We start from the raw sequence: 22,453 nt of genomic DNA on the forward strand, positions 1-22,453 counted from the left end.
TGGCTGCCCCTCCTCACCTACAGAGGGGACAAGAAGACCTCTCCCTAGGCTGTTTCTGGGAGCACGGGGAGGGTGGTAAACGTGACCGTCCTTGCATGGTTCCACTCCAGAGGGGATGAGGCAGGAACTTCCCTGGATCTTTGTAGCAGGTGATCAGGGTGACATGGTGAGATGCTGGCCACCATCCAGGTCACCTGCCCAGGCCTGGAGCATGGGCCTGTTCCTCATGCTGGATGCTGGAGGGAGACAGACGGGGGATGGGGACAGACGCACGCGAGCCTCGGTCCTCCAGGGTGGGCACAAGGCTCCTGAGACAAAGGCTGCTCTTGGCACCCGGCCTATCTGCAGGGACCGGCCTTTGCCTCTGGCTTTGTGAGGCTGTTTGGGCTCTACCCCCAGCAGGCTTGCCCGGCCCTCCCAGGGTTTTCTCTGTTTGCAGAAGCCCAGACACTGGATTTGAAGCTCGTTCTCCCACCTGCAGAGGAGTCACTGTAGCAGGCAGGGGCCCAGGTCAGATGGAGCTGGGTCCCAACTGTGGTCTGACTGTGAGGCCCGGGATCTGAAGCCCGTTGCCACACCCTCCCAGCCTCAGTTTGCCCACCTGTCCATGGGGATAGGCCTACCTCACTGCACAGTCCTGGGACTAACGCTGGTGTCTGTAAGGACCATAGCGCATGGTGGGGGGGCCACGTGCCACTGGTTCCCATCCCTGTGGTCAGAACCCGGGGCCTGAACTGATTTCCATGTGGCCTCCCTAGCCCTGAACACCCGGCTCTGTCACCCTCCTCTAAGGCTCTCCTGGTCCCAGCCTCTGGGCTGAATCACAACGCAGAATCAGGCCCTCACATCTCCTTTCCAGTTTTTAATGTTTTTCTTGTAAAACCAAAAATATAAAACTGGCAGGGGAATGGAAAACAAGTTCTGCATATTTTATATACACGAGGTCTGTGATTTCAAAACCACTGTGGGGAGGAACGGGAAGACGCAATTGAGGGAATGTTACAGGGCCACGGATCCTGGCGGGCACCTCTGTGTGCCCAGCGCGGGCTCGGATGGTGGCTCCCTGGCAGCGCTGGGTGGTGTGGCAGCACTGGCTTCCCTGGGTCTTGGCCTGGCTGTTCTGGCTGTGGCCTGGCACTCCCGCTGGGTACACGGAGGGTGGGAGCGGCAGCAGGTGGCAAGGTGGCATCTGCAGTGCTGGACGGGCAGGCGCATGTGGGGGCTCCTTCAGGTGTCTGTGTAGATGGAGGGGATGTGGCCCAGGCAGTGGTCAAAGGCTCCATTGGGGAAGAAGCCACAGTCCTCGGGGCCGCTGGACACCACAGGTTCAGATGGCTGCTGTGGCAGCGCTGTGGGGCATGAGGCCTCAGCCAGGGCCTCATATCCTGTGAGTGGGTGGGAAAGGGTCAGCACTGGAGACAGCAGGGGCCGTGCCTGCTCATGCTTCCCAGTTCCCAGGCCCCACCCCACCTGCCCAGGGTCCCCGCTCACAGTGTCCCGTCAGTGGGGCCTGCTTGGGGCCCCCAACTTTTCCAAATGGGGGAGCTGGTGGCTGAGGTGGGGTGAGGGCTTGGGAGGCACCCTGGGCCTGGCATACCCAGGGGGCCCAGGGCAGCTGGGGAGACAGGCACGGGGCTGACACCCTGGGGAGACAGGCAGCTGAGGGGACAGGCACAGCTCCATCACCAGGGCTGGGCTGTGGGGCAGAATGTGGGGGAAGGAGAGGGGTAGGGTAGGAGCAGCTCAGCCCTTGCCCTCAGGGGCTGGTCCCCTCCTGGTAGAAGGACCGGCTCAGCCCCACCCTTTCAGCTGCATCCCCGAACCAGACTCAAGAAACCCAAAGAAGGGCACCAGCATTTACTGGGCACTTAGTAAGTGCTCATTTCAGCTTGCTTCGCTTCGGCTCTACAACGCTCCCATGCGGTGGATGCACTATCCTCCCTGTTCTATAGCTGAGAAGGCAGGCACAGAGGCCAGGATGCTTGCCTAAGGTCAGTGTGAGTAAGGAGGGGAGCTGGGATTGAATCCAGGTCCGTCTGGCTCCAGAGATACCTGGCTCTTCCACTGGACATGCTGTCTCCAGGGTGGGGCCACCACTCAGAGGCTCTTGACTTGGGAGGGGCGGGAGGGGTCATCTTCTCCAGCCCCTGCCCTAAAGGCCTGCCAATGAGCTGCTGTCACGCGTTTGTGTGGCCTAAGACAGGTGAGCCTCAGTCTATGCAGTGGGGTTGGGCTGAACTGTTCTGAGGCCTGCAGCCCCTGAAGCTTGTCAGTCTGAATTTAATGCTCTGTGCTCTGTGTGTGATTTTTGCTTGACCAGGGAGGTGTGGGCAGAAGGCCGCTAAGCAGGCCTGCAGTGGACATGGGGAGAGGGGAGGCTGAAAGAACCTCCCCTGGCTGGTGTAGGGGCGGGGCGTGGAAGCTGCCTCCCGCTCCATTCAGAGCTCTTCATTCTAAGCCTTGCTGCTCAGCTGAGAAATCCCATGTGGGCTGGATCAGGGTGGGGAGGACAAGATGGGGAGAGCCCACAGTGCTGGGCACCTCAGTTCGGGTGTACACAGACACAGAGCACCCATCTTCCATGTGGGCCCCATGTCACGCAGGGGGACATGCACATACGTCTATCTCGCATGGACACGGCACATGTTTACCCACAGGCCTGTGGGCACGGTCCTCAAACACAGGTGCACACGTGCACACAAGCACGCGTCTGTGGCAACGGCCATGAGTCATGGGGTGGGTGACATGATGTGCACACAGACGGGGTGCATGGACATCTGCATAAACCTGGGGTAACACATGTGTGCGGACACAAGAGTGCAACCCTGCCAGCTCCTGACACTCACGGAGTGCACGCTGCCCAGAGCCACCTGTGCCAGCCCTGCAAGCACAGGCACACACAGACACCTGACACGGGCGCAGGTGTATGGACATGGACCCACAGGGTGGTATGTACCCAGCTGAGGCCTCAGCGCTTGTCCCTATATGCCTGTCCCTCCACCCTCCCGCTCACGCTTACGCAATCAAAGCTGCCCCAAAAGCTGACCCGCCTCTTGCGGGGGGTCTCAGGTTCCCCTTTGTTGGAGCCCCGGAAACCTGTTAGACCTGGGCCCCAAGGCTGTTTTGAGGGTGGGTCTCAGCTCCAGGAATTCAGGGGGGGTCTAGCCCCTCCCTTCTGATGCCCCTGCTCTGACTAGGCCTGCCCCGCTGATCTGAGCCCGGTTCCGCCTGGGCTGTGGGCACCCTCCCCCTCCCCGGGCTTCTCTAGCCAAGCCTGGGGCAGAGCTGGGGAGGCCCAGGGCCCTGCAGGGCAGCACCAGGTACCAATGCAGGGAAGGAACAGCACAACCTCTAGGCTCTGTCCCCACCTAGTCTCCTCTGCTGCCAAGGGGAGACCAGGATTTGTTCATTCCCTGCTACATCCCCAGGGTCTGCAGCTATGCCTGGCACACAGTAGGTGCTCAGTAAATAAAGAGGAGCAGTAATTAAACCACGAGCTCCCAGTCCGATTCTTCAGAAACCTGTCAGCATTAGACACACATAAGGCTCGCAAAGCTGTGGAAGGAGCATGCACTTTCCAGTCAGGCAGGTACAGACAGTTCTGCGGGGTCCTGGGACCTCTCTGAGCCTGTACTTCCCCCTCTGTAAAGTGGGGATGGCCCCACCACAGAAGCATCCAAAGACTGCAGGACAGTGTGTATGCAGCACCCAGCACAGGGCTGAGCCTTGGCAGGTGCCCAGGACCAGGAGCCACGCAGGTAGGGCTCACCTGTGGCAGGCAAGGGTGTGCTAAGGCTGTGGTAGCCATTGGGCCGCAGGGGGTTGAAACCATGGGTCTCCCCGACCGGTCCGTCCCCGCCGGCTGCTGGTTCGGCCATCCGGTAGCAGTCGCCATAGGGGAAGCAACTCTGGATGGAGTGGAAACTGCCCTGGTAACCTGCAGATGGGGGTGGCAGGGGCCGCGTTCACAAAGGAGAAGTGCCCAGGGCAGGGAGGGGAACATCCTTGCCGCACGCTGCACCTCCCGTGTTGTCCTGTCCAGGCATTGTGGGTGTGAGAGAGAGAGAGGAGGCCCAGGGCGGAGAAGGTGCAGGAGGCTGGGGCATTCTCAGCTCTGCCCTGCAGGGAGGGGAGGGCAGGCGAGGGGTGGCTGAGATGGTCTCACGTGGCTGCTCCTGAGTCACCCATGGCTGATGCCTACTCCCTCCACTCTCGCGCTCACTCCCGCTCACTGGCCTCTCCTCGGGGCAGCGGGCCTTTGCCGCCTTGCCCGGAACACGCTCTTCCTCACTCTCAGAACCAGTTTTCTCCAGGCCATGCCCCCAGCTGGGCCTCTTATGTCCCGTCTCCCAGCTTCTCTCAGCCCCCAGTGCCCAGTCAGTCATTCTCCGAGAACCTGCCTCCCCGACTAGGCCGCTGTCTCCTCGTTGCTCTGGGGTCTCTGAGTGGGAATCGGGGGTTATACGGAGCGGGCCCCTGGCCAGAGCTTACCTTGTGGGCTGGGCAGAGGCGGGGGCGGAGGGCTCTGGAAGGGTGGGTAGGACGGCTTGCTGGGGAGTGTGGAGAAGGGCTGGCCCCCAGGAGAATGGCTCTGAGAGGACGGGGGCAACGGCGGTGGCCCGAGCCCCTTCGGGGGGCTGACTATGGGTGAGAGGAGGCCGGGCCCCAACCTGGAGAGAACAGAGATGCCCGTCAGCAGGCAGGGGTGTGGAGGGTGGGGGCCAGAGGCAGGGCTGCTGTGGCTTACTCCCCTCCAGCAACGGGGAGCCCACTCACCACTGACCTGCTCCGACTTACAATAGTTAGAAGAGGAGCTTTTATTTTTGGTCATGTTCAAGCCAAACTTTTCAATCCTGTAAGCTTTGGAGTCTGGTATTTAGGAGAGTCAGCAAGGATCTGGGTAAGAGGCACAACCTTTCCAGCTCAGAGAACTGTGTTCGCACCCCTCATTGCTCTCACTGGCCAACTATTTTGGACAAGTTGCTTAATATCTCTGAGCCTTGGTTTCCTGGAAGGACTGCTGGCTCATCACCGGGCACGCTGCAGCGTTCATTACCTGCTGGGTGCCCGGCTCTCTGCCTCGTGCACGCCACTCTGGCCACCTGGATGAGGAGCCCTGGAGCAGCCCATGGCACTCACAGTCAGCATCCACTGAGCCCCTGACTTGCTCCAGGCCCCGGGAGACAGGTGTTCTTGTGTCCTTTTTGCAGACCAGAAAACCAAGGCTCAGAGAGGTTTGCCCAGGTTACTCCCAGCCACACAGCACTGACCTCAGGGGTTACAGTGAGGGTGACATTAAAGCAATGTAGACAAAGTGTGATGTCCGATACATTCTTAGCCACTCCATCAATCATCATCATCATTATGAAGAGGAAGGAAAGAAAAACTAGCAAGTCGGTCCCATGGCCAAGTTGGCATTTTTTTTCCTGCACAGTGTACTCTAAGGAACCGTCTCCTGTTTCCAACCCTGGCCATCTCTCCTCGACTTGCACACCTCCTGCGATGGGGGGTTCACCAGTTGCCTTCATACAGGGCCTGAGGGATGCAGGCTCTAGACTGTGCACTCTGGAAGCTCATGTTCTGAAACAAGACTGCAGTGGCTGACAGCGGCACAGGTGCCCTGAGCCCAGCCCTGCTCGGGGGCCCACTACCTGGACTGCAGGCCAGGTTCCCTTCTCACGCTACCTTCCTAAGTCCCTGGGCCCCGTTCACAGGGGCTAAAATGACTTTGGGTTCAACGGCTTGGGGGCTCTGGGGACAAGGCTGAAGGCTTACAGCTTGTAAAGCATTTATGTGCATGGCAGAAAGAGGGAGACAGTGAGAGCTCAGAGTCCCCATTTTCTTGTCTGGATTTGTGGCTTGCTGGACCATCCACATAAAAATACACAGCGAATTCAATGTCACAGCTCCAGGTGACCTCATGACCCTTGCCCACCCTCTGAGACACCAAGTGTTAACAGATCAGTGCCTCTCTGAAGGAAGCAGGGCTATCTGGAAATGAGGAAAGTGGATTTGGAGAGAGGCTGGTGTCTCCGCATCTGTGCCATGCCAAGTTCCTCTCTGCCCCTCCAACATTGGCAGCCCCTCGACTGCCCCTCCAGTCTGCTGTCGTCATCCATATGTGTGGGGCCCCCGTGACTGTGAGCTCTCTGAGGACAGTTGAAGCATGGCCTTGGTGCTGGGTCCCTGGCCCAGCCACTAACACACTGTTGGATCCCTGTCACTGTTTTAAGTTCATGAGCCAAATCCTCATCACACCTCCAGGAATAAATTATCATTATCGTCATTATTTTTAGGCCTGTCTTATGGGGTGATCCAGTGGGACAGCGTCCTCCTCTATGCACTAGGAACTGTGGACAGCTGTGCACAAGCTGTGTGTTCTTATGACCAGTTCTCCTGGCTGATGCTGGGCCAGGGCCTGGCCCGGGAGTAGTTCCTCCTTCCTGCAGGCTTGCTGTGTGGTGGCTGCCTTATCCCCATGCCATCTGGGCACCCACAACTCAGCCCTCCCCTGGTTTCCTAGAGCCCTCGTAGGGAGCGCCAGGTCTTGGTCTTTCTCGGTCACCCGGTGCCCAGCGCTGGGCCTGGCACACAGCGAACAACCGATGACACTAATAAATGAGTTTCTGAATTTCTCAACTACAAATCCCAGAGATTAACGGCATTGCAGGATTAAGATGAACCAGATATGAAGGGGAAAAAACATGCGTTTTCAAAAGTTTGTTTTTCCTGTCTCACTCCACCATAAATTCACATTTGCCACCTTCACAGCCAGTGAAATTAAACAGACACAACTCTGTCCACAGCAGACATGACGCCTGAGGCTGTGCTGCTCTACCTGAACTCTTTAAAAGGCAAAAAACATCTTTTGGAGCTCCTCCTCTGAGTCATGCAAATGATTCCTAAATCAAATATTTTTGCTTCAACTGGAACCTATAAAAATTAATATAAAACCTCACTGGCCTGGCAGACCGAGGGCTTCATACCTCGCACAAGGCTGGGAAAAAAAAAATACCCTATTCGGCATCTTCTCTGAGCCAGGGTAAATAAATTTGGTCATGAAGTCAGGCCCTCTTAGCATATTTTCGAGTGAATCAGATAATTCTGTCAAGCTATTTAAACGTCCCAGCAAACCACTGGGGAGCCACGAGTGGCTGTTCCTTGTTGACTTTGGCAGGAAGTGGAGGCTGAAGGCCCTTTCCCCACTCTCTTCTCAGGGGATGAAAAAAGAAACCCATTCACGCTGGGCCTGGGCCTAGTGTCAGGCACGAGGATGCTTCTCTCCTGCAGCTGGACCCGAGGCTCCTACCCGCAGGCAGGGGTGGGCAGGCGGGGGTCCCGTCTTGTCATCACTCTGCTTCTCGCTGCAGAATTCTTGACGGGCACTTACGCAGGCGGCAGGCAGGTGATGAATGAGGCGGAGCAGAGTGCACGGGCCCGAGCAGCGCGCGGCCTTCGTGGTTTATTTTCCTTTGGTTGGAGATGTTTTTCAGTTGGTTGGTGGGTGAGCAGGTGGCCTGAGCGGGTATGGGTGGGGGCGGGGACCATCGTAGTGGAGCCTGTGCCAGGTGAGGTACACAGTGTCAGGCGTGTGTACGGCCCTCACCACCTTCCTCAGGGAGTGCCTTCTAATGCCTTTCACAGAAGCCGCAGCTGAGGCTCGAGGAGGGCCCGGTGTTCTGGGTCCCCCTGTGCAGCCCCTTCAGGCTGCCTCTTCATGGCTCTCTGCTCACACTCACAGCTGCAATCTTCCCCTGCCTGTCAGCAGCCCTTCTGTACCCTCAGCTCATCCCTGAGGCCCCCTCCTCTCCCTTCCCAGCTTGGGTTTCCCACTCCCGCTGCCTCTGTGCCACCATTGCCTTCCACTGTCTTCCGGCCTCCCCCTCCCCAGCCTGAACCAGGCCCTGGCTCGGGATCCCATCCATCCAGCACCCCACAGTCCACCCCACCCCTGCAATGCTGCCCTGCGTCCTCATCCCTAAACCTGAGCACATCACCGCTCAACACTCTTCAGGTTGAGTCTCATCTCAGGCCTTGGGATCTGGACCTGGTGACATCTCTCCCAAGTTCGTCACCCGACATGATGATTCATGTTTCCCAGAACACCCCAAGTTCTCACCATGCCTACCTTCATTCTTGCTACTCCTTCCTCCCAGCCTCTCCACTCATCCAACTCCAGCCTCACCTTGGAGGTCTGGCTTAGCCTCACCTCCTCCAGGAAGCCTTCCCTAATATCCTCCCGGCAGCCACACCCCACTGGGCTCTCCTCTGGGCTCCACAGCCCTTCTGCTTCCTTGCCGCACACCACTGGCCCCCTGTGTGGTCGGTCTCCCTCTCACAGTAAGCATCTCCAGGGCCAGAGTCATCCGCAGCCCCAGCACTGGGCCCAGGGCCTGCCCACAGGGGCTCCATAATTGAACACCAAATGAATGGGTGAATGAATGGCAGAAGGAGCCCAGTAATAATAGGAGCAGTGGGCCACAAATGTGGCGACGAAGCCAGGCTGGCCCCAGGCACAGGCAGGCCAAGGCCAAGGCTGCAGCCAGGAGGAGGAAGGGCAGGGAAGGAGGAAGGTGCTGGGGCCAGGCCTGCAGGGACAAGGTGATCAGCAAAAAACAGCAGGGAGGGCAGGAGGGTGGGGCTGTGAGGCGTCCCCTCTGCTCATTTGCAAGAAAAACAGATTTTGGCAGATGATGGTCCAGCAATGAACACATTCACCATTTCCAGTCAATTAAGTGGCCACAATGAGAACCACATCGGGTGCAGGAAGAGGCTGCCTCTCTCCGCAGTGATCCAGAAGTAAAGGCTCCCAGACAGTCCCCGCAGGTCGGGCAGTGTCACAGCTGCAGTGGCTGGAGATGGGTGTGGGGCCCAGACCAGCATCTGTGGAGTGCATGCCGTGGGCAGTCTGCTCCCAAATGCACAGATGAGCCAAGGAGACGCCAGAGTGAGGCCCTGAGGAGGCCTGGGTTCCATTCTGGGTGTGGCAGCCCAGAATGCAGGGGTCGCTGGGAGGGGCCACAGCGCTTTCCCAGGGTCCTCCAGTGGGGAGGAGGGACTGCACGGAATGAGGCATTCAGAAGCCAATACTGTCTACTCAGGGTTACTGCAGGCACCAATGGAATCATGCACAGAAAGTGTGTGGAATGCAGTCCGCACTCAGTGTTCCCTGAAGGTTGGCTATTTTCATTATCAGTAACAAGCAGATAGATAGTGCGGGACACTTGCCCTCCCTGCCTCCCCCGCAGAGCCCCCCTTGCTGCCCCAAGAGGACTGGCCTGGTGTACATACCCATCCTGGGTGCCCTCAGCCATGGGCAGAGGGGACAGATGGTGGTGGGAACTGGTGGTGGCATCCAGTGGGTGGTGCCTAGAAGGTACATCGTGCGCTGGGGGCAGGAGGCCTGATGCAAGTCCATTATGGGGGGTGATGGAGCCAGGATACACACCTGCAGGGAATAAAACAAGGCTCACTGGCCTCTGGCCACTCCCTAGAGATGGCTGTGATGGCCCAGGAGCTGTGTGTGCCTGATGATAGAGAAAGAAAGACAAGAGGGAAAATGAGCAACGTTGTATCACTGGAAGTTTAGGAGCCCCAGTAAGGGAGGTACTGGCCCCACTCCACTCAGTTCAGCCCTGCAGACCCCGGCGGCTAAAGGGCTGTGTCCAGGGCTGGGGTTCACCCTGATAGCAGGGGTGGACTGGCAAGGGGCTGTCAGAGGCACGGGGTGCTCAGGGTGTGTGTGTGTGTGTGTGTGTGTGTGTGTGTCTGTTTTGAGATGGGAGCATGTATAGGGCAGGCTGCCTCAAATCTCTGTGGTGCTGTTCTGGGAAAGAAGGGGCTTGTTCCATGTAGTCCCGGAAGCAGAGACCCAGGAATGGAGAGAAGCTTGAGAGCAGACAGCAGCCCAGGGCACCGCAGCGCCTTCTAACAGGCAGTGCTGCTGCAGGGCAATGGGCTGCCCTTGCACAGAATAACTACCTCCCCCAGAGATATGCAAGCAGAGCTGGGGTGTCCACTGTAAAGGCTTCCAAAGAGAGATGACTGCACTAGCTGGGTGGCACCTGGCTTGGGAGACCTCTGAGAAGGGCTGCCATGGATGGTTGTATGGGCTGTGTACTGAACAAGGGTCCCAACTGAGGAGAGGAGTCAGCCACATTCTAGTCTCAGATTCTAAACCTTCAGAAGACACCTGCAGGGTGATGCCACTTTTTATCACCTTTTACCCCCTAGAGTCCTCCCCTTGTTAAGACAGGGAGGCTAATAAATCAATGGGGGACACTAGGTCACAGTCAGATGTTGCTCCAGGGGCCCAACTGAGGGTTTGGAGTTGGTGAACCCAGCACTCCCCAAATGCCTTCACCAAGAAACCCTAATCGGAGTAGGAAATAAACTCCTACTCTGATACTGGAGCCTAGGAAAGACGGAAAGACACAGCAAGAGTTGTAAGTTTTTGATGTTCCCTATTTTATCTTAAAAAAAAAAAAAAAAGATGAATGAAAGGCCTGCATTCCAGGCCACCACACCCAGAACGGAGCCCAGGCCTTCTTGAGCCTTGCTGTGGCTTCTCCGGGGCTCATCTCTCTAGGGAGTGGCCAGTTTTGCATCCCGTCTTCAATCTGGCCATGTTTATTTTAACAGCAATTGACATCATTTTCTTTGCAGTCCATGCATCCAGCAGATGCCCTGGGAGGACTCTGTGTGACCTGGGGACTGGCCCAGGGCTGCACTCATGGACTCTGTGTGACCTGGGGGCTAGCCCGGGGCTGCACTCATGGACTCTGTGTGACCTGGGGGCTAGCCCGGGGCTGCACTGATGTGGTGTTGGCCAGTGTGCACCAGGGCAGCTGTTAACATGCTGAATAGCACTCTGGTTACCATGGATCCAGACCAGTGCTCTTATTACACCATAAGGACCAATCTGAGAATACACCAGTCTCCTTTCATGGATGGGGTAAGGGAAATTTTTACCTTCTCATTTGGTTGGGGTTCCAAGGCTAGCTCATCCCAGGCTCGCCCCTTTGGCCCAGACCTGCAATTCAGGAGGCTGCTGCAGGGAATGGAGCAGGGCTGTGGCAGGGACAGCAAGCTCAGTGCCTCAGACAGCATGGCAGGGAGCAAAATAAATGAAACTGCACAGATTAATGAGGGGAGCAGCGGGGCCTGTGGCAAAGGGGAGAGCACACGTCCCAGAAAGACCTTCACATGGAAGCCGTTAAAAACAAACAAAACAAGCCTGTAATCCCAGCGCTTTGGGAGGCCGAGGTGGGAGGATCACTTAAGACCGGGAATTCGAGACCAGCCTGGCCAACATGGTGAAACCCTGTCTCTACTAAAAATACAAAAAATAGCTGGGCGTGGTGTCGTGCACCTGTAGTCCCAGCTACCTGGGAGGCTGAGGCAGAAGAATGGCTTAAACCCGAAAGGCGGAGGTTGCAGTGAGCCGAGATGGTGCCACCGCACTCCAGCCTGGGCAACTCCGTCTCAGAACAAAACAACAAAACAACAACAACAAGCAAAAAGTGTCCCTGTGCCTATGAGGCCAAACAGTTTGCAACTCCCGGCCTGGAGTTAGAGCTGCAAGCACCCTACGTTACGTTACATCATGTGAGATTCTACTATCAAAATAATTACCATTAATTAAAAACATACTATGTGCCAAACTGTCCACATTATCTAGTTTAACCAGCTTGACAAATGTCAGTGGGGAAGATAATATATTCCATTTTAAGATGAGGAAACTAAATATTAACAAGTTGAACAACTGGTCCAAAGTCACGGAGTAGGCGGCTCATCAGGCCCATCTTCCAAGCAGTGGGGAGAGAAAGTCCACTTGAGGCCCTGGCTAGGAGTGGCTCCAGCTCAGGTGATGGGCTGGATACCCGATTGAGGCCTCGGCTCTGGGACAGGCGTCACTGCTGGCTGCTGTGAGACCCGGGGGCTCTGGGCTGCCGTCCTTACCGCTCCCTGCCTCTGGGACTCTGCTCCCAGGCGTAGCACCACCTGTCTGTCCAGCCACTGCCTCCCTCCCCAGCTGGGGGAAGGCGCCTCAAGCGGTGTCTGTGGAGGGAGCCTGGCGAGGAGCTGCCCATGGTTTGAGCCACTCACCACTCTCCTTAGCACCTCTTCGCCTGCCATCTTGAACCAATTTGGGGGCCTGACAGCTGGGAAGGCTTAGAATCCTGATCAATCCTGCACCTTCTCCCTCAGCCATGCTGACCTCGTGCTTCTCAAGTCCTCACTGCCCATCACATTACCGTGGATCTGCTCAGGATGGGCCTGGCAGATAAGCTCCCAGGGGTTGGGCGGGGGGTCTCCCGCGCAGGATAGAGCTGGTCCCTACTGGAGGGAGCGTCCTGCAATTGGACAATGGAAATTTGGTGTCTCCCTCTGCAGCCCATCCCTCACCCTCTCCCCTCTGTTCTGGACTCTGCGAATCCTCCCTTAGTCCCCTGCCCTTGCCCCTGCCCCAGGGCCAGGTCCCTGCCTGTCCAGTCTCCACACCAAGGACGGACACAAGGTGGGTGACCGAGTGTGTGAACTAGAGATGCCGACCATGTCAGTGAACAGCAGATGGGAATGAAGGAACCACGGGATTGCGAGGGGCAGCGGAAGTGGGGATGCCACGGGGCCTGATGGGCTCTCCCCAAAACGTACCACTTCAGGCTGTAAAGCTGTGTCATCAATCATCAGCCATGAGCGCGTAACCTCTGGCCCTAACATCTGTTCCCCTCTCAGCCATCTGCCCTGCGGCCTGCAGAAGAACCCAGCAGGCCAGATCCTGGGGCATCTAGGACCCTGGGCTTCACCTGGCTGGTCCTGCCCTCCCCGCTGCATTGGAAGCAGCTCGAGGACGGGTGCTCAGTATAGAAGAGAAGCAGCACTAGCAGCAGGGAGGTGCGGGCTCTGGTTAAGAGGACAGCCTGCACAGATGGTCTGGGTTCCAATCCTGCCTCTGCCCCTGCTGGCTGTGGCTTGCGTGTGCCTTCTGAGGCCGATGTGAGGACGATGGCAGTGATGTCCACGCACAGTCCCTGGAGCAGCGCCTGGCACAGTCAATATGTGCTGGCTGTGCATGATTGTAAGGTGGATGAGTATATAGTCATTCTTTTTGCTCACCATGAACTACAATAACAGTAAGACGCTCAGTCACATAGGATTTATATAAGTGACCGCATCCATGATCACATTTGTTCTCATAGCAAATGAGATCCCTCAGTGCCTGGGAGCGAAACTGAGGCTCAAAGCAGGAAGACACCACTTAATGTCACAGAGCAAGGGCAGCAGCTTCAGCAGGAGTGGCTCCTCCAACCTGTGATGATGGGGCCTCAGTTGACCCTGTTTCTCCTCAGTAGCGTGGGTTCACATCCTACTGCACAGCGTAGTTGGGGATTGAATGAGAGGGTATTTGTGAAGTCAGAGGCCCAAGCAGGTGCTCGAGAGATGGCAACTGCTGGCCCTGTCCCTTCTCACTGGGACAAGCCTGAGGCTGGCATCTGGGAGAACAAGCTTGCAGCCTGGACTGGCTGCTGACTTCTCTGGATGACTTTAGGTGACTCCTTCTCCTGCCCAGGCCTGAGTCTTCCCAAGGTGAAACTGATGGGGTAGGCACAAGACCTTTGCACTGGGGGCAGCAATGCTCCTCTGCGGCAGCTTTCTTTCTGGCTGAATCGGGAAGCAGCTTCCGAGGCCTTCTCAACACGGAGCTCCAAGTGGTCACTGTCATGACCGTTTATTAGGAGCTGGCACTTGAGATACCTTCGTCCCTGGGTTGGATCAGCCCCCCGCTCCCTTCCAGCCCTGTCATTTTAGCAATTCTGACCCTGTGAGAAGCAGCCACGCAGAGGGGTCCTCTAGCTAGACATGAGGAGGGTATAGAACCTCCCCCAGGCACCCATCCGCCTGTGTCCTCACCCTCGTGGACCTGCCTGAGCACAGACCCCTGGAAAGGGGGACCCATGAGAAAGGCTAAAAGGCTTTTCTTCCTGAGGCTGTTTGGCAAGTGCTTTGATATATTTTTAAATCTGTTGCTACTTCAACATTGAGGGAAAAGAATAAAAAATTAGAAAATAAAAAATGTTTAAAATGGATGGAGTAATTCAAGAAATCCCAGCGGGTGGGCAGAGCTTTCTGCTCTGATATTGTGGTTTCTTTAGGGGAGTCGGGGGTAGAGCACAAGTACTGTCAGATGGAATCCAAAGGCCATGCTGCCCTTATCTGGGCTGGATGCCCAAGCCTCAAAGCCAGGAATTCCTGCTGTGGCCTGAGACCTGCCCCATGGCCCACAGCTGCTGGGAGGGAGACACAGGCCACCTCAGCTGGACCAAAGGCCCTTAGCGTCTGGTTGGAGGGGCCTGCAGAGTCCCAGGGGTCCGGGGTCCCCATCTCTGGGCCACAGAGTTTAGCGATGAGTTGGAAGTGATTTGGGCTAAGTTCCTATCCTCTCAGAGCCTCAGTTTTCTCCTCTAGAGCAGGAGTCAAGGCCAGGGGCAGAATGGGCTCTTCTTGAAGATGGTTCCTCCCTGCAGATGATCCTGGCAGCATGGACCATCAGCAAGGGCACCAGAGCCTCTCTTGAGGATGCTCGGGGCAGCGCCGTGGGTTCCCCCAGCCCGGCTCTGCACATGTCCCCATCCTGGGTGCTGGTGACCCCAGAATGAGGCAGACCATGGGCCTCCCTTGAGGAACTCACAGTCTGGTGGGGGAGACAGATGGGCAGATGGGAAGCAGAGTGACAGCTCAGAGTGCTCAGCACTGGGGCAGAGTGAAGCCCACAGGAAGACTTCCTGGAGGAGGGGGCAAGGAGGTGGGTCCTGAAGGAAGGGCAGGAGCTACCTTCATGAAGGGTGGGAGAAGAGGGCTGGCTGGGTGTAGACAGTGCCCAGGGGTGGTGGGAGCAGGAGCAGAGCGTGTTCAGGGAACTGCATCCAACACGCCGAGGAGGAGGCAAGAGGCTGCCAGGAGGATCCAGGCCCCACACCCCTTGAAGGCCAGGCTGAGAGGGGTGAGGGCTTCATGCTCTGAGCAATGGGGAACCACAGAAGAATGTGAAGGAATGTCCGCCTAGTTAGAGGAGCCGCAGGGAGAAGATGGATTGGAAGTAGGGAGCCAGAGGCAGAGGCAGCCGAGTCCAGATGAGTGAGTGCCTTCAACAAGTCAAGCCCATGTGGGTGGCCCACTGAGCATCACTTGTCCTTGACTGTGGGCAGAGAAAGGCCCCTCCTGGGCTATGCCCCTGGCCCCGCCTCCCTGCACACGTACCTGGGAGCAGCTCCTGGCCCAGGCCACAGCCACCCTTGCCGTCGCTGGCAGCCAGCTGTGTGGACGCGTGGAGCTGCTGCAGGGCCAGACACTCGGTCAGGATGTCGGCCTCCGCATCAGGGCCTGCGTGCAGCTGGGGAGCAAGCAGAGGGAAAGGAGGTGTTAGTGTGAGACCCCTGCCCACCAGCAACCCTCCCGTTAGGGGACAGGGCAGAAAGGACTGCAGCCCCAGGGCAAGACCCTTCCCTTCACTGTGCCTCAGTTCCCCATCTGTGAAATGGGCTGACTGTGTACATCGTGAAGATGGTGTTAGTCCAGGTCCTTTGAGAAGCAGATGCCACGATGGGATTCAACATGCAAGGATTTAAATGGGAGATGTACCATCTGTGAACTGGACGGGCTGGGAGAGCCCAGGGACTGAGAGAGGGAGGCAGGGAGAAGGGGTCAGGCGGGAGCCTCCAGGACAGGGACTCAGGGAGTCCTCAGCAGTCAAGGTCTGCTGGATGTCAGGGAGTCCAGCGCCTCTTAGGAAGGCTCTGCCTCAGTGTCCCTGCTAGGCCTGCCACACTCAGTCATTGCTGGGAGCAGCCTGTGGCAGGTGGGGCCTCAACACATACACAGAATGGTGGCAAAGTGCAGCAGTGGGGCCTCCCATGGGTAGCTGAGGTCTACAGGTGCATTCTGTGCAGCCACGCCGGTGAACGGACACGGTAGGAGTAAAGCGCAATATATGTGCAGTCAGCCTCCCCCAACCCCACCCCAGCTCTTCCTTCCTTCCTTCTTGGTACAAGGTTCAGTGGAAATAGTTCAGGGCTAGGGATGAAGAGCTGGGCTCGGATCCCATCCCACCTCTTCTTACTCCCTGTGTAATGCTGGACAAATAGCACAACCTCTTTGGGTCTTGCCTACCCAGCCTGTAATAAGCAGCAACAGTCACGCCTCACCCCAGGCCATAAGCAGTAATGAGGTGATGGCTGGGGGCATGCTTTGGAAGTGCTGTGGTAGGGCTGGCTGAGCTCCAGCTGGCCGAGCCCCATCTGGTCACCCCGTCATGGGCACGATGGATCCGTATATGGACTTGAGGTCCCTTGGCTAAGGGCAAGCCTGGGCTGGGGTGCACCCAGTAACCCAAGCAAATCTTTGGCCAACAACCCTTGGCTGTTTCCAGATAGTCACCTCAGAACATCTTCCAGAGCCAGAATGGGAACAGGGTGAGGCCTTCAGGACACTGGGCGATGACTGGGGTAGGCACCTGGATGGGAAGGGCGCTTCTCTCAGAGAAATCTGAAAGCTTGGCTCATCCAAATGCTCTTCTTCTCCAGGACAAAACAGACCCAGAGAAGGTGAGAGCCCTGCCCCACATCACACAGCAGCTGAGAGCTTTTCTACCCTCCCAGGCCAGCAGGGCCAGGCCCAGGCTTGGAGAAGGCGTGCCCAGCCTCGAGATGGGCTCTCGGCTTCCTGACCCAGCAGCTGTTTTCCATGTAAATTAAGTTTCTGGCAAAAGAGAGCCAAGGCATGTTCTTGTAGACCGCAATGTCGATCGGATTAGGAACAGCAGGAGAGGAGAATTAAGGAAGAAAAGCATTTCTAATTCTCTCTGAAACGCAGCAGGGCTGCCAAGGACTTGTCATAATGCAAGGGTAGCTTTACCCAGAAAGATACATCATCCCTGATGGCTCTTAATGGATGCTTATTGTTGGAAAGTTTGCAGATCTGTGGCCCCAAGTCCCCAGGGGCTCAGTGCGAGCCAAGCATGGGGCCTGGGAAAGCCAGGACAGGATTGTGGTCTGCCTGGGACGGAAGCCTCCCTGGTGTGGCGCTCCAGCCTACTGGAGCCTGGGCCATTCCCTGTCCCCACTCAGGCCCTCAACCTGAGAGCAGTGAACGGAGCTCAGGCCCTGGAAGCAGACAGGTCTGGGATGGATCCTGGCTCTGGCACTTCTGGGGTGCCTGATGCTGGGCTGGTTTGTTAACTTTCTGAGCCTTAGTTTCTCCATCTCTAAAATGAGTGTTTCATGACTCTAGTCCCCACATTTTGGGAGGCCAAAGTGGGAGGATTGCTTGAAGTCAGGAGTTTGAAACCAGTCTGGACAACAAAGTGAAACCTCTGTCTCTACAAAAAAATATTAAAAAAAAAAAAAAAAGCCAGGAGCAGTGGAGCATGCCTCTAGTCCCAGCTACTCAGGAGGCTGAGGCAGGAGGATCACTTGAGCCCAGGAATTGGAGGCTGCCATGAGCCATGATCATGCCACTGTACTCCAGCCTGGATGACAGAGTGAGACTTTGTTTCTAAAAATAAAATAAAATGGGAATTAAAAACAGTGCCCACACCTACGGTTGTGCTTTCTTTCTTTCTTTTTCTTTTTTTTGAGACAGTCTTGCTCTGTCGCTCAGGCTGGTGTGCAGTCCAGCTCCTGGGCTCAAGTGATCCTCCCACCTCACCCTCCTGAGTAGCTGGGGAGCTAGGATTATAGTGAGGCCTAAATGAGATACAGGATATGAAGCCCCAGGAACAGTGCCTGAGCTGCAGAGGCACCTGGGCTAAAGCACATCCCCTCCTTCCTCAGGGAACCTGGAGGTGATGTTTCACCAGAAAGCTCATGGCGCAGGCTTTGACCACATCCCTCTCTGCTCCACAGCTTCCAATGCTCCCCACTGCCTGCAGGCTGGAGACCAACTTCCCAAGCCTGGCTGTCCCCTCCCATCCTCTTTCCCACTGAGGCCGCTTGCTCCCAGCACCCCATCGCTGTCTCCCTATCCCAGGGCCTGAGGCAGCTGCTTCCTCCAGCCTGCAGGCCTCTGTTCTGTTTCATTCCCGGCCGTGTCCACAGTTCACAGAACGATGCTTGGAACACAGTAGGTGCTCTGTAAATCTGGTTGAACCAATAAATGTGATCTTCCCACTCTGTCCTCCTCTGTCATGCTAGTGTCCCCAAGTTGGCCCCTGGTGTTTCTTTCACCCCCACACCCTCCCTGGCACTTAAGAACCTTCACACCCTGGCCCCAGAATTCCATAGGAGTGCAGGCGTTAGTTAACCCAGCCAGGTGGGCTCTGCCCCCAGCTGCAGTCCTGTCCCTCCTGCCATGGCCCAGTCCCTCAGGAACTCACACACGGCTTGTCCAAAACAGCATCCCCAACCCATTTTCTACATGGCCCTCAGGGTCACCTCTCGAGATGCCATGTCCCTGCTCTGCTTAACAGCCCTCAATGGCGCCCACTGTGCCCTGGACATAGCCCGGCCCACACCACCTCTCCTCACTGTGCTGCTCAGCCCCGAGAGAGGAGTGCCCACCGGTCCCGCACACAGTAGGCGTCAGGCTTCAGCCCTTGCTCAGTGCCAGTCACTCTGGGGAGCGTTCTTCTGAATTCACCAGCCAAACACTGAGTCCTTCCTCAAGACCAGTGAACACATACACCAATTTCTGTTGTGAACTTTTAAATTTGTGCCAGGTACAGTTCTAAACCCTCAGCATAAACCATCATTTACTCTTGACCACAGCTGTCTAAAGCAAGTCCTTTGTTGTCCCCTCTGATGGCTGAGGAATCTGAAGCCCAAAGGCACATGCCTGGGTACACAGCCAGCGGAGGCGAGCCCGGCGGGCCCACTCCACGCTCGCACCCCTAAACACTGCACCCATGCCTGATGCCACTTCCTCCATGGACCTTCCTGCTCCCACCCAGAGGAGCTAAGGCCCCCTCATCTGTGCCCTGGCTTTTCTCTGCACAACTCTCTCACCATCTTAAGGACATGAGGTGGAATCATCTCTTTGTGTCTGCCCTCGCTTGCCAGGCCACTGAAAGTGGGGCTGTGCTTTTACATTTCTGCATCTTCTGTGCCCAGCACAAGGCAGGACATCATGTGTTTACCACACAAGCTGTCGGGGGTGCACAGACGCATGGGGCGAGGAGCTGGTGGGCAGTCTGTGGGTGGTAAAGGGCCAGCTGTGGGTCAGCAGAGACACTCAGGGCAGGTGGGAAGTGGATGGACAGACGGACGGACGAATGGATGGACAAACAGTGGCATACAGGGCGAATGGGTGGGCAGATGCACGTGTCGAGGGTGGGCACCTGGCCTGATGCGGTGCAGGCAGCTGCGAGGCGGGAGGGGCCAGATGAGGAGGGCTGGCTTACCTTCTTACGCACCTGCTGCTCTTTGGCGGAATGGGCCTTGACATGCTTGCGGAGGGAGCTGGGGTCTGTGTAGCGCTTGGAGCAGCCAGGGATCTGACAGGCGTACGGCTTCTGTAACATGGGCGGCACGGGTGGGGTGAGTGAGGCCCATCCCTACAGGCCACGGGCCTTTGTGTGACCTGCTGTGGGGAGGTGACCAGGCGAGGGGCTGGCTGCAGGCCAAGAGTGCTCTGCCTCAGCCAGCCCGGCCCAGCTGTGGGGAGGGTGCCTGGCCTGGGAGTGAAACAGGGGGTTTGTGTCTTCATTGTACCACCATCCTGGGACCTCAGGTCAGTTGCCTCTCCTCTCTGAGTCCCACTCATCTTCTCTGAAAAATGGGGCCATCTGAGGTCTAAGGGTTCTTCCAGGTCGGACCCTGGCTCTGAGCCAAGTCCACCCTTTGGACCCCCACAGCTGCAAGTAAGCTTCAAACAGACAGGGAGTGCAGTGGGATGGCTGCTCTGCAGATGGGGAGGAGGAGCGGGGAAGGGGGCACCCACACAGGGCCAGGCTAGGGGGCACTGGCCGCACCTTGCAGTAGGTGCAGAGGCACCGGACTGCTCTCGGGGCCACAAGAAACCCAGGTCCTCCTGCCAACAGCTGTGAGAGGCTGGAAGCACGGCTGGATCTCAGAGACCACAGGGCTGGGGAGTCTGGTGAGACTGGGCAGGTGGGGGGCTGGGGGGGCTGGGGCACTGGGGAGGTGGGGAGGCTGGGAGGTGGGGAGGCTGGGGGCTGGGGAGGCTGGGGAGTCTGGGAAGGCTGGGGGGCTGGCCAGGCTGGGGGCTGTGCCCTGCGCATGGGGAGTAGACAAGTCTCTTCCCCTCAGGCCCCCATGGCTCACCCAGAATACAAGAAGTGGACCCCAAATCCATCCCCACTGCCCCTCCTGAATTCCTGCCCCGGCCCCACCCTGCCCTCCAGGCCTCGGGCTCCCCGCACACTCACAGCCAGAGGGGAAGGGCTTTCTCACAGACCCGCTCTTGCCTTTGAAACCCCTTGGTGGCTCCCTGGTGCTCTACAGGCCATCTCCTGGCCCTACACCTCCCACCGTGGGCACCTCCTCAGCTCTCCCACAGCCACATCACCTCCTCTCCAAGTCCTCCTCGCATCCTCCACCCCCTCCCCGGGCCAGAGTGTCCCCCTAAGCGCTGTCCAACCTCTGTGCTGGGCTTGCTCAGGGTCCCTCTTCTCAGCCAGGGAGGGACCTCTCTGACTCATCCCAGGTCTGAGTGACCCGGGGCAGGGGACGCGTGGCTCTAATTGAATCCTGATCTCTCCCAGGGCTTCCACAGGACCCTGCTTGAGGATTCGGGCCGCTGCTGGGGCTTGAAGCTCACAAGGCTTCCCTTTGTGGACATGTCTAGTGTTTCTGTTCTCTCAGAAGCTTCTGCCCTGCTGGTACTGCAGGGGATAGGAGAAGGATTGGAGAAAATGACACCTCTCAGAGTGAGTACCAGGGACTACTATGTCCTGCCAGACACACCCACGTGGAACTGCCCCCAGAACCCCAAGGCAGCTTTGCCCCTGCTGGACTGAGGAGAGGCTGGGCCAACCTCGGACCCAGGGAGAGGTACCCATGGCCCTGGGACCTCATGAGGGGAGGAAGCAGAAAGAGACAACCATACCTTGGTGCTGCCATGGAGAGTTGCCAGATTAAAGAAACGGAGGAGAGCAAAAAGAGAGAGACAGCAGTGAGAAGCTTGCTGCGGTTGGCCTGGGAGGGAGAGCGGAGGCCTGCCGCGGACGGCCCCTGCTGCCCCCAGCCTGCCCCACCCCAGAGGTAGGCTCCCTCTCTCACACACCATACACACACACACACACACACACACCACCACCACCACCACCACACACCACATACACACCATGCCATACACACCCACGCACCACACACACGTGCGTCCACACGTGCCCGGGCATACACACGGCCCTGCCCTGTCCCTGAGCCGGCCCCAGGACTGTCCCTTGGGGATGCTGATACAAATCCACTCGCTTTCGTCTAAAAGCAAACAAGCCGGCTCTGTGTCTGCAGGCGCATTCGCCTGGAAATGGGCGGCAAGGCCCATCTCTCTGTTTGTTTTTCCAGGGCCTGACGTGTGTAGAACATTCCTCAGGCCCATGAGCCCTCAGGAAACCCTGTGGCCCTCCCCAGCCAGCAGCCAAGCCCCGCCTGGAATCGCCATGTGGGCTGCAGCGCTGGGCGGCCTCCCTCTGTAATGAGGACGCTCCGTGTCTGCTCTGTGTCTGCCATGCGGAGCCCCTGCCCGTCTGCACTTAAAGGCCAGCTCTGCTGGGAGCGCTCCCCTGTGCAGGCCCGGTGCTGAGCACCCGCCATCCACCATCTCCCTGAGCCCACACCCACCCAAGACACTCATCCTGCTTTGCAGAAGAAGAAACTGAGGCCTATATTTTGCCCAAGATCCCACAGCTGGGAGAGGAAGGGAGCGTGTGCAGGCCTCTGTTAGAATGCCTCCTCTGCTCGGTGGCCTCGAATGGTCCAGTGAAATGGGCAGGGCAAAGAGAATCATCCCGATGGGGAAGCTGAGGCCCCGTGCAGGACAGCGGCTTATTTGAATCTGCTCAGGGGATCTGTGCAGTCAGGACTCGAGCCTCATACTGAGAGCCTGGGACACGGCAGGATGTGGTCAGCACCCAGTCAGTAAGAGGACAGACAGGGGAAGGCTGCCCAGTCTATGTGTGGGGCCTCACACCTGCTGCCTCAGCTGACCTCCCTCTCTCTCTGAAGCAGGGATTTTACCTCTCAGGAAGCCCAGGGAGGCCAGGGGCTTTCCTCAGACCTCCAGGACCTGGAGGCAAGGCCACGATCACAACCCTGGTCTGGTCCTCTCCAGTCTGTTCTGAGAAACTTTCCCGCCCATGGAGAGAATCCCACATTCTACAATGCCAGAGGGGAGCTGGGGACATAGCTGGTCCCCTCTGGAAAGCAAGGCCCTGCCCTGCAAGGGGCCTGACCCAAGGGGCCTCTGGGGGCGGGTGCTGGGACAGCAAACTAGCAAC

General features: G+C 57.6%; 1 protein-coding gene across 2 annotated transcripts in view; it reads right to left on the reverse strand.

The window, feature by feature from the left end:
• Positions 1–842: 842 nt before the first annotated feature.
• The window catches only part of GLIS1 (GLIS family zinc finger 1), a 104,004-nt gene continuing 82,393 nt past the window's right edge, over positions 843–22,453 (reverse strand). The window contains exons 4-9 of one of the 2 annotated variants that reach the window (XM_021941770.2): positions 19,397–19,507; positions 15,262–15,394; positions 9,292–9,448; positions 4,492–4,670; positions 3,770–3,937; positions 843–1,385 (exon numbers count right to left, since the gene is read on the reverse strand). In XM_021941770.2, the coding sequence (XP_021797462.2) occupies positions 1,228–1,385; positions 3,770–3,937; positions 4,492–4,670; positions 9,292–9,448; positions 15,262–15,394; positions 19,397–19,507 (906 nt within the window). In that variant the 3' untranslated portion in view covers positions 843–1,227. Of the gene's footprint in view, positions 1,386–3,399; positions 3,938–4,491; positions 4,671–9,291; positions 9,449–15,261; positions 15,395–19,396; positions 19,508–22,453 lie in introns of those variants that run through there. The other variant, XM_021941769.2, reaches the window with a different exon arrangement.

The sequence above is a fragment of the Papio anubis genome, chromosome 1, assembly GCF_008728515.1.
Source record: "Papio anubis isolate 15944 chromosome 1, Panubis1.0, whole genome shotgun sequence".
Lineage (NCBI taxonomy): Eukaryota > Metazoa > Chordata > Mammalia > Primates > Cercopithecidae > Papio > Papio anubis.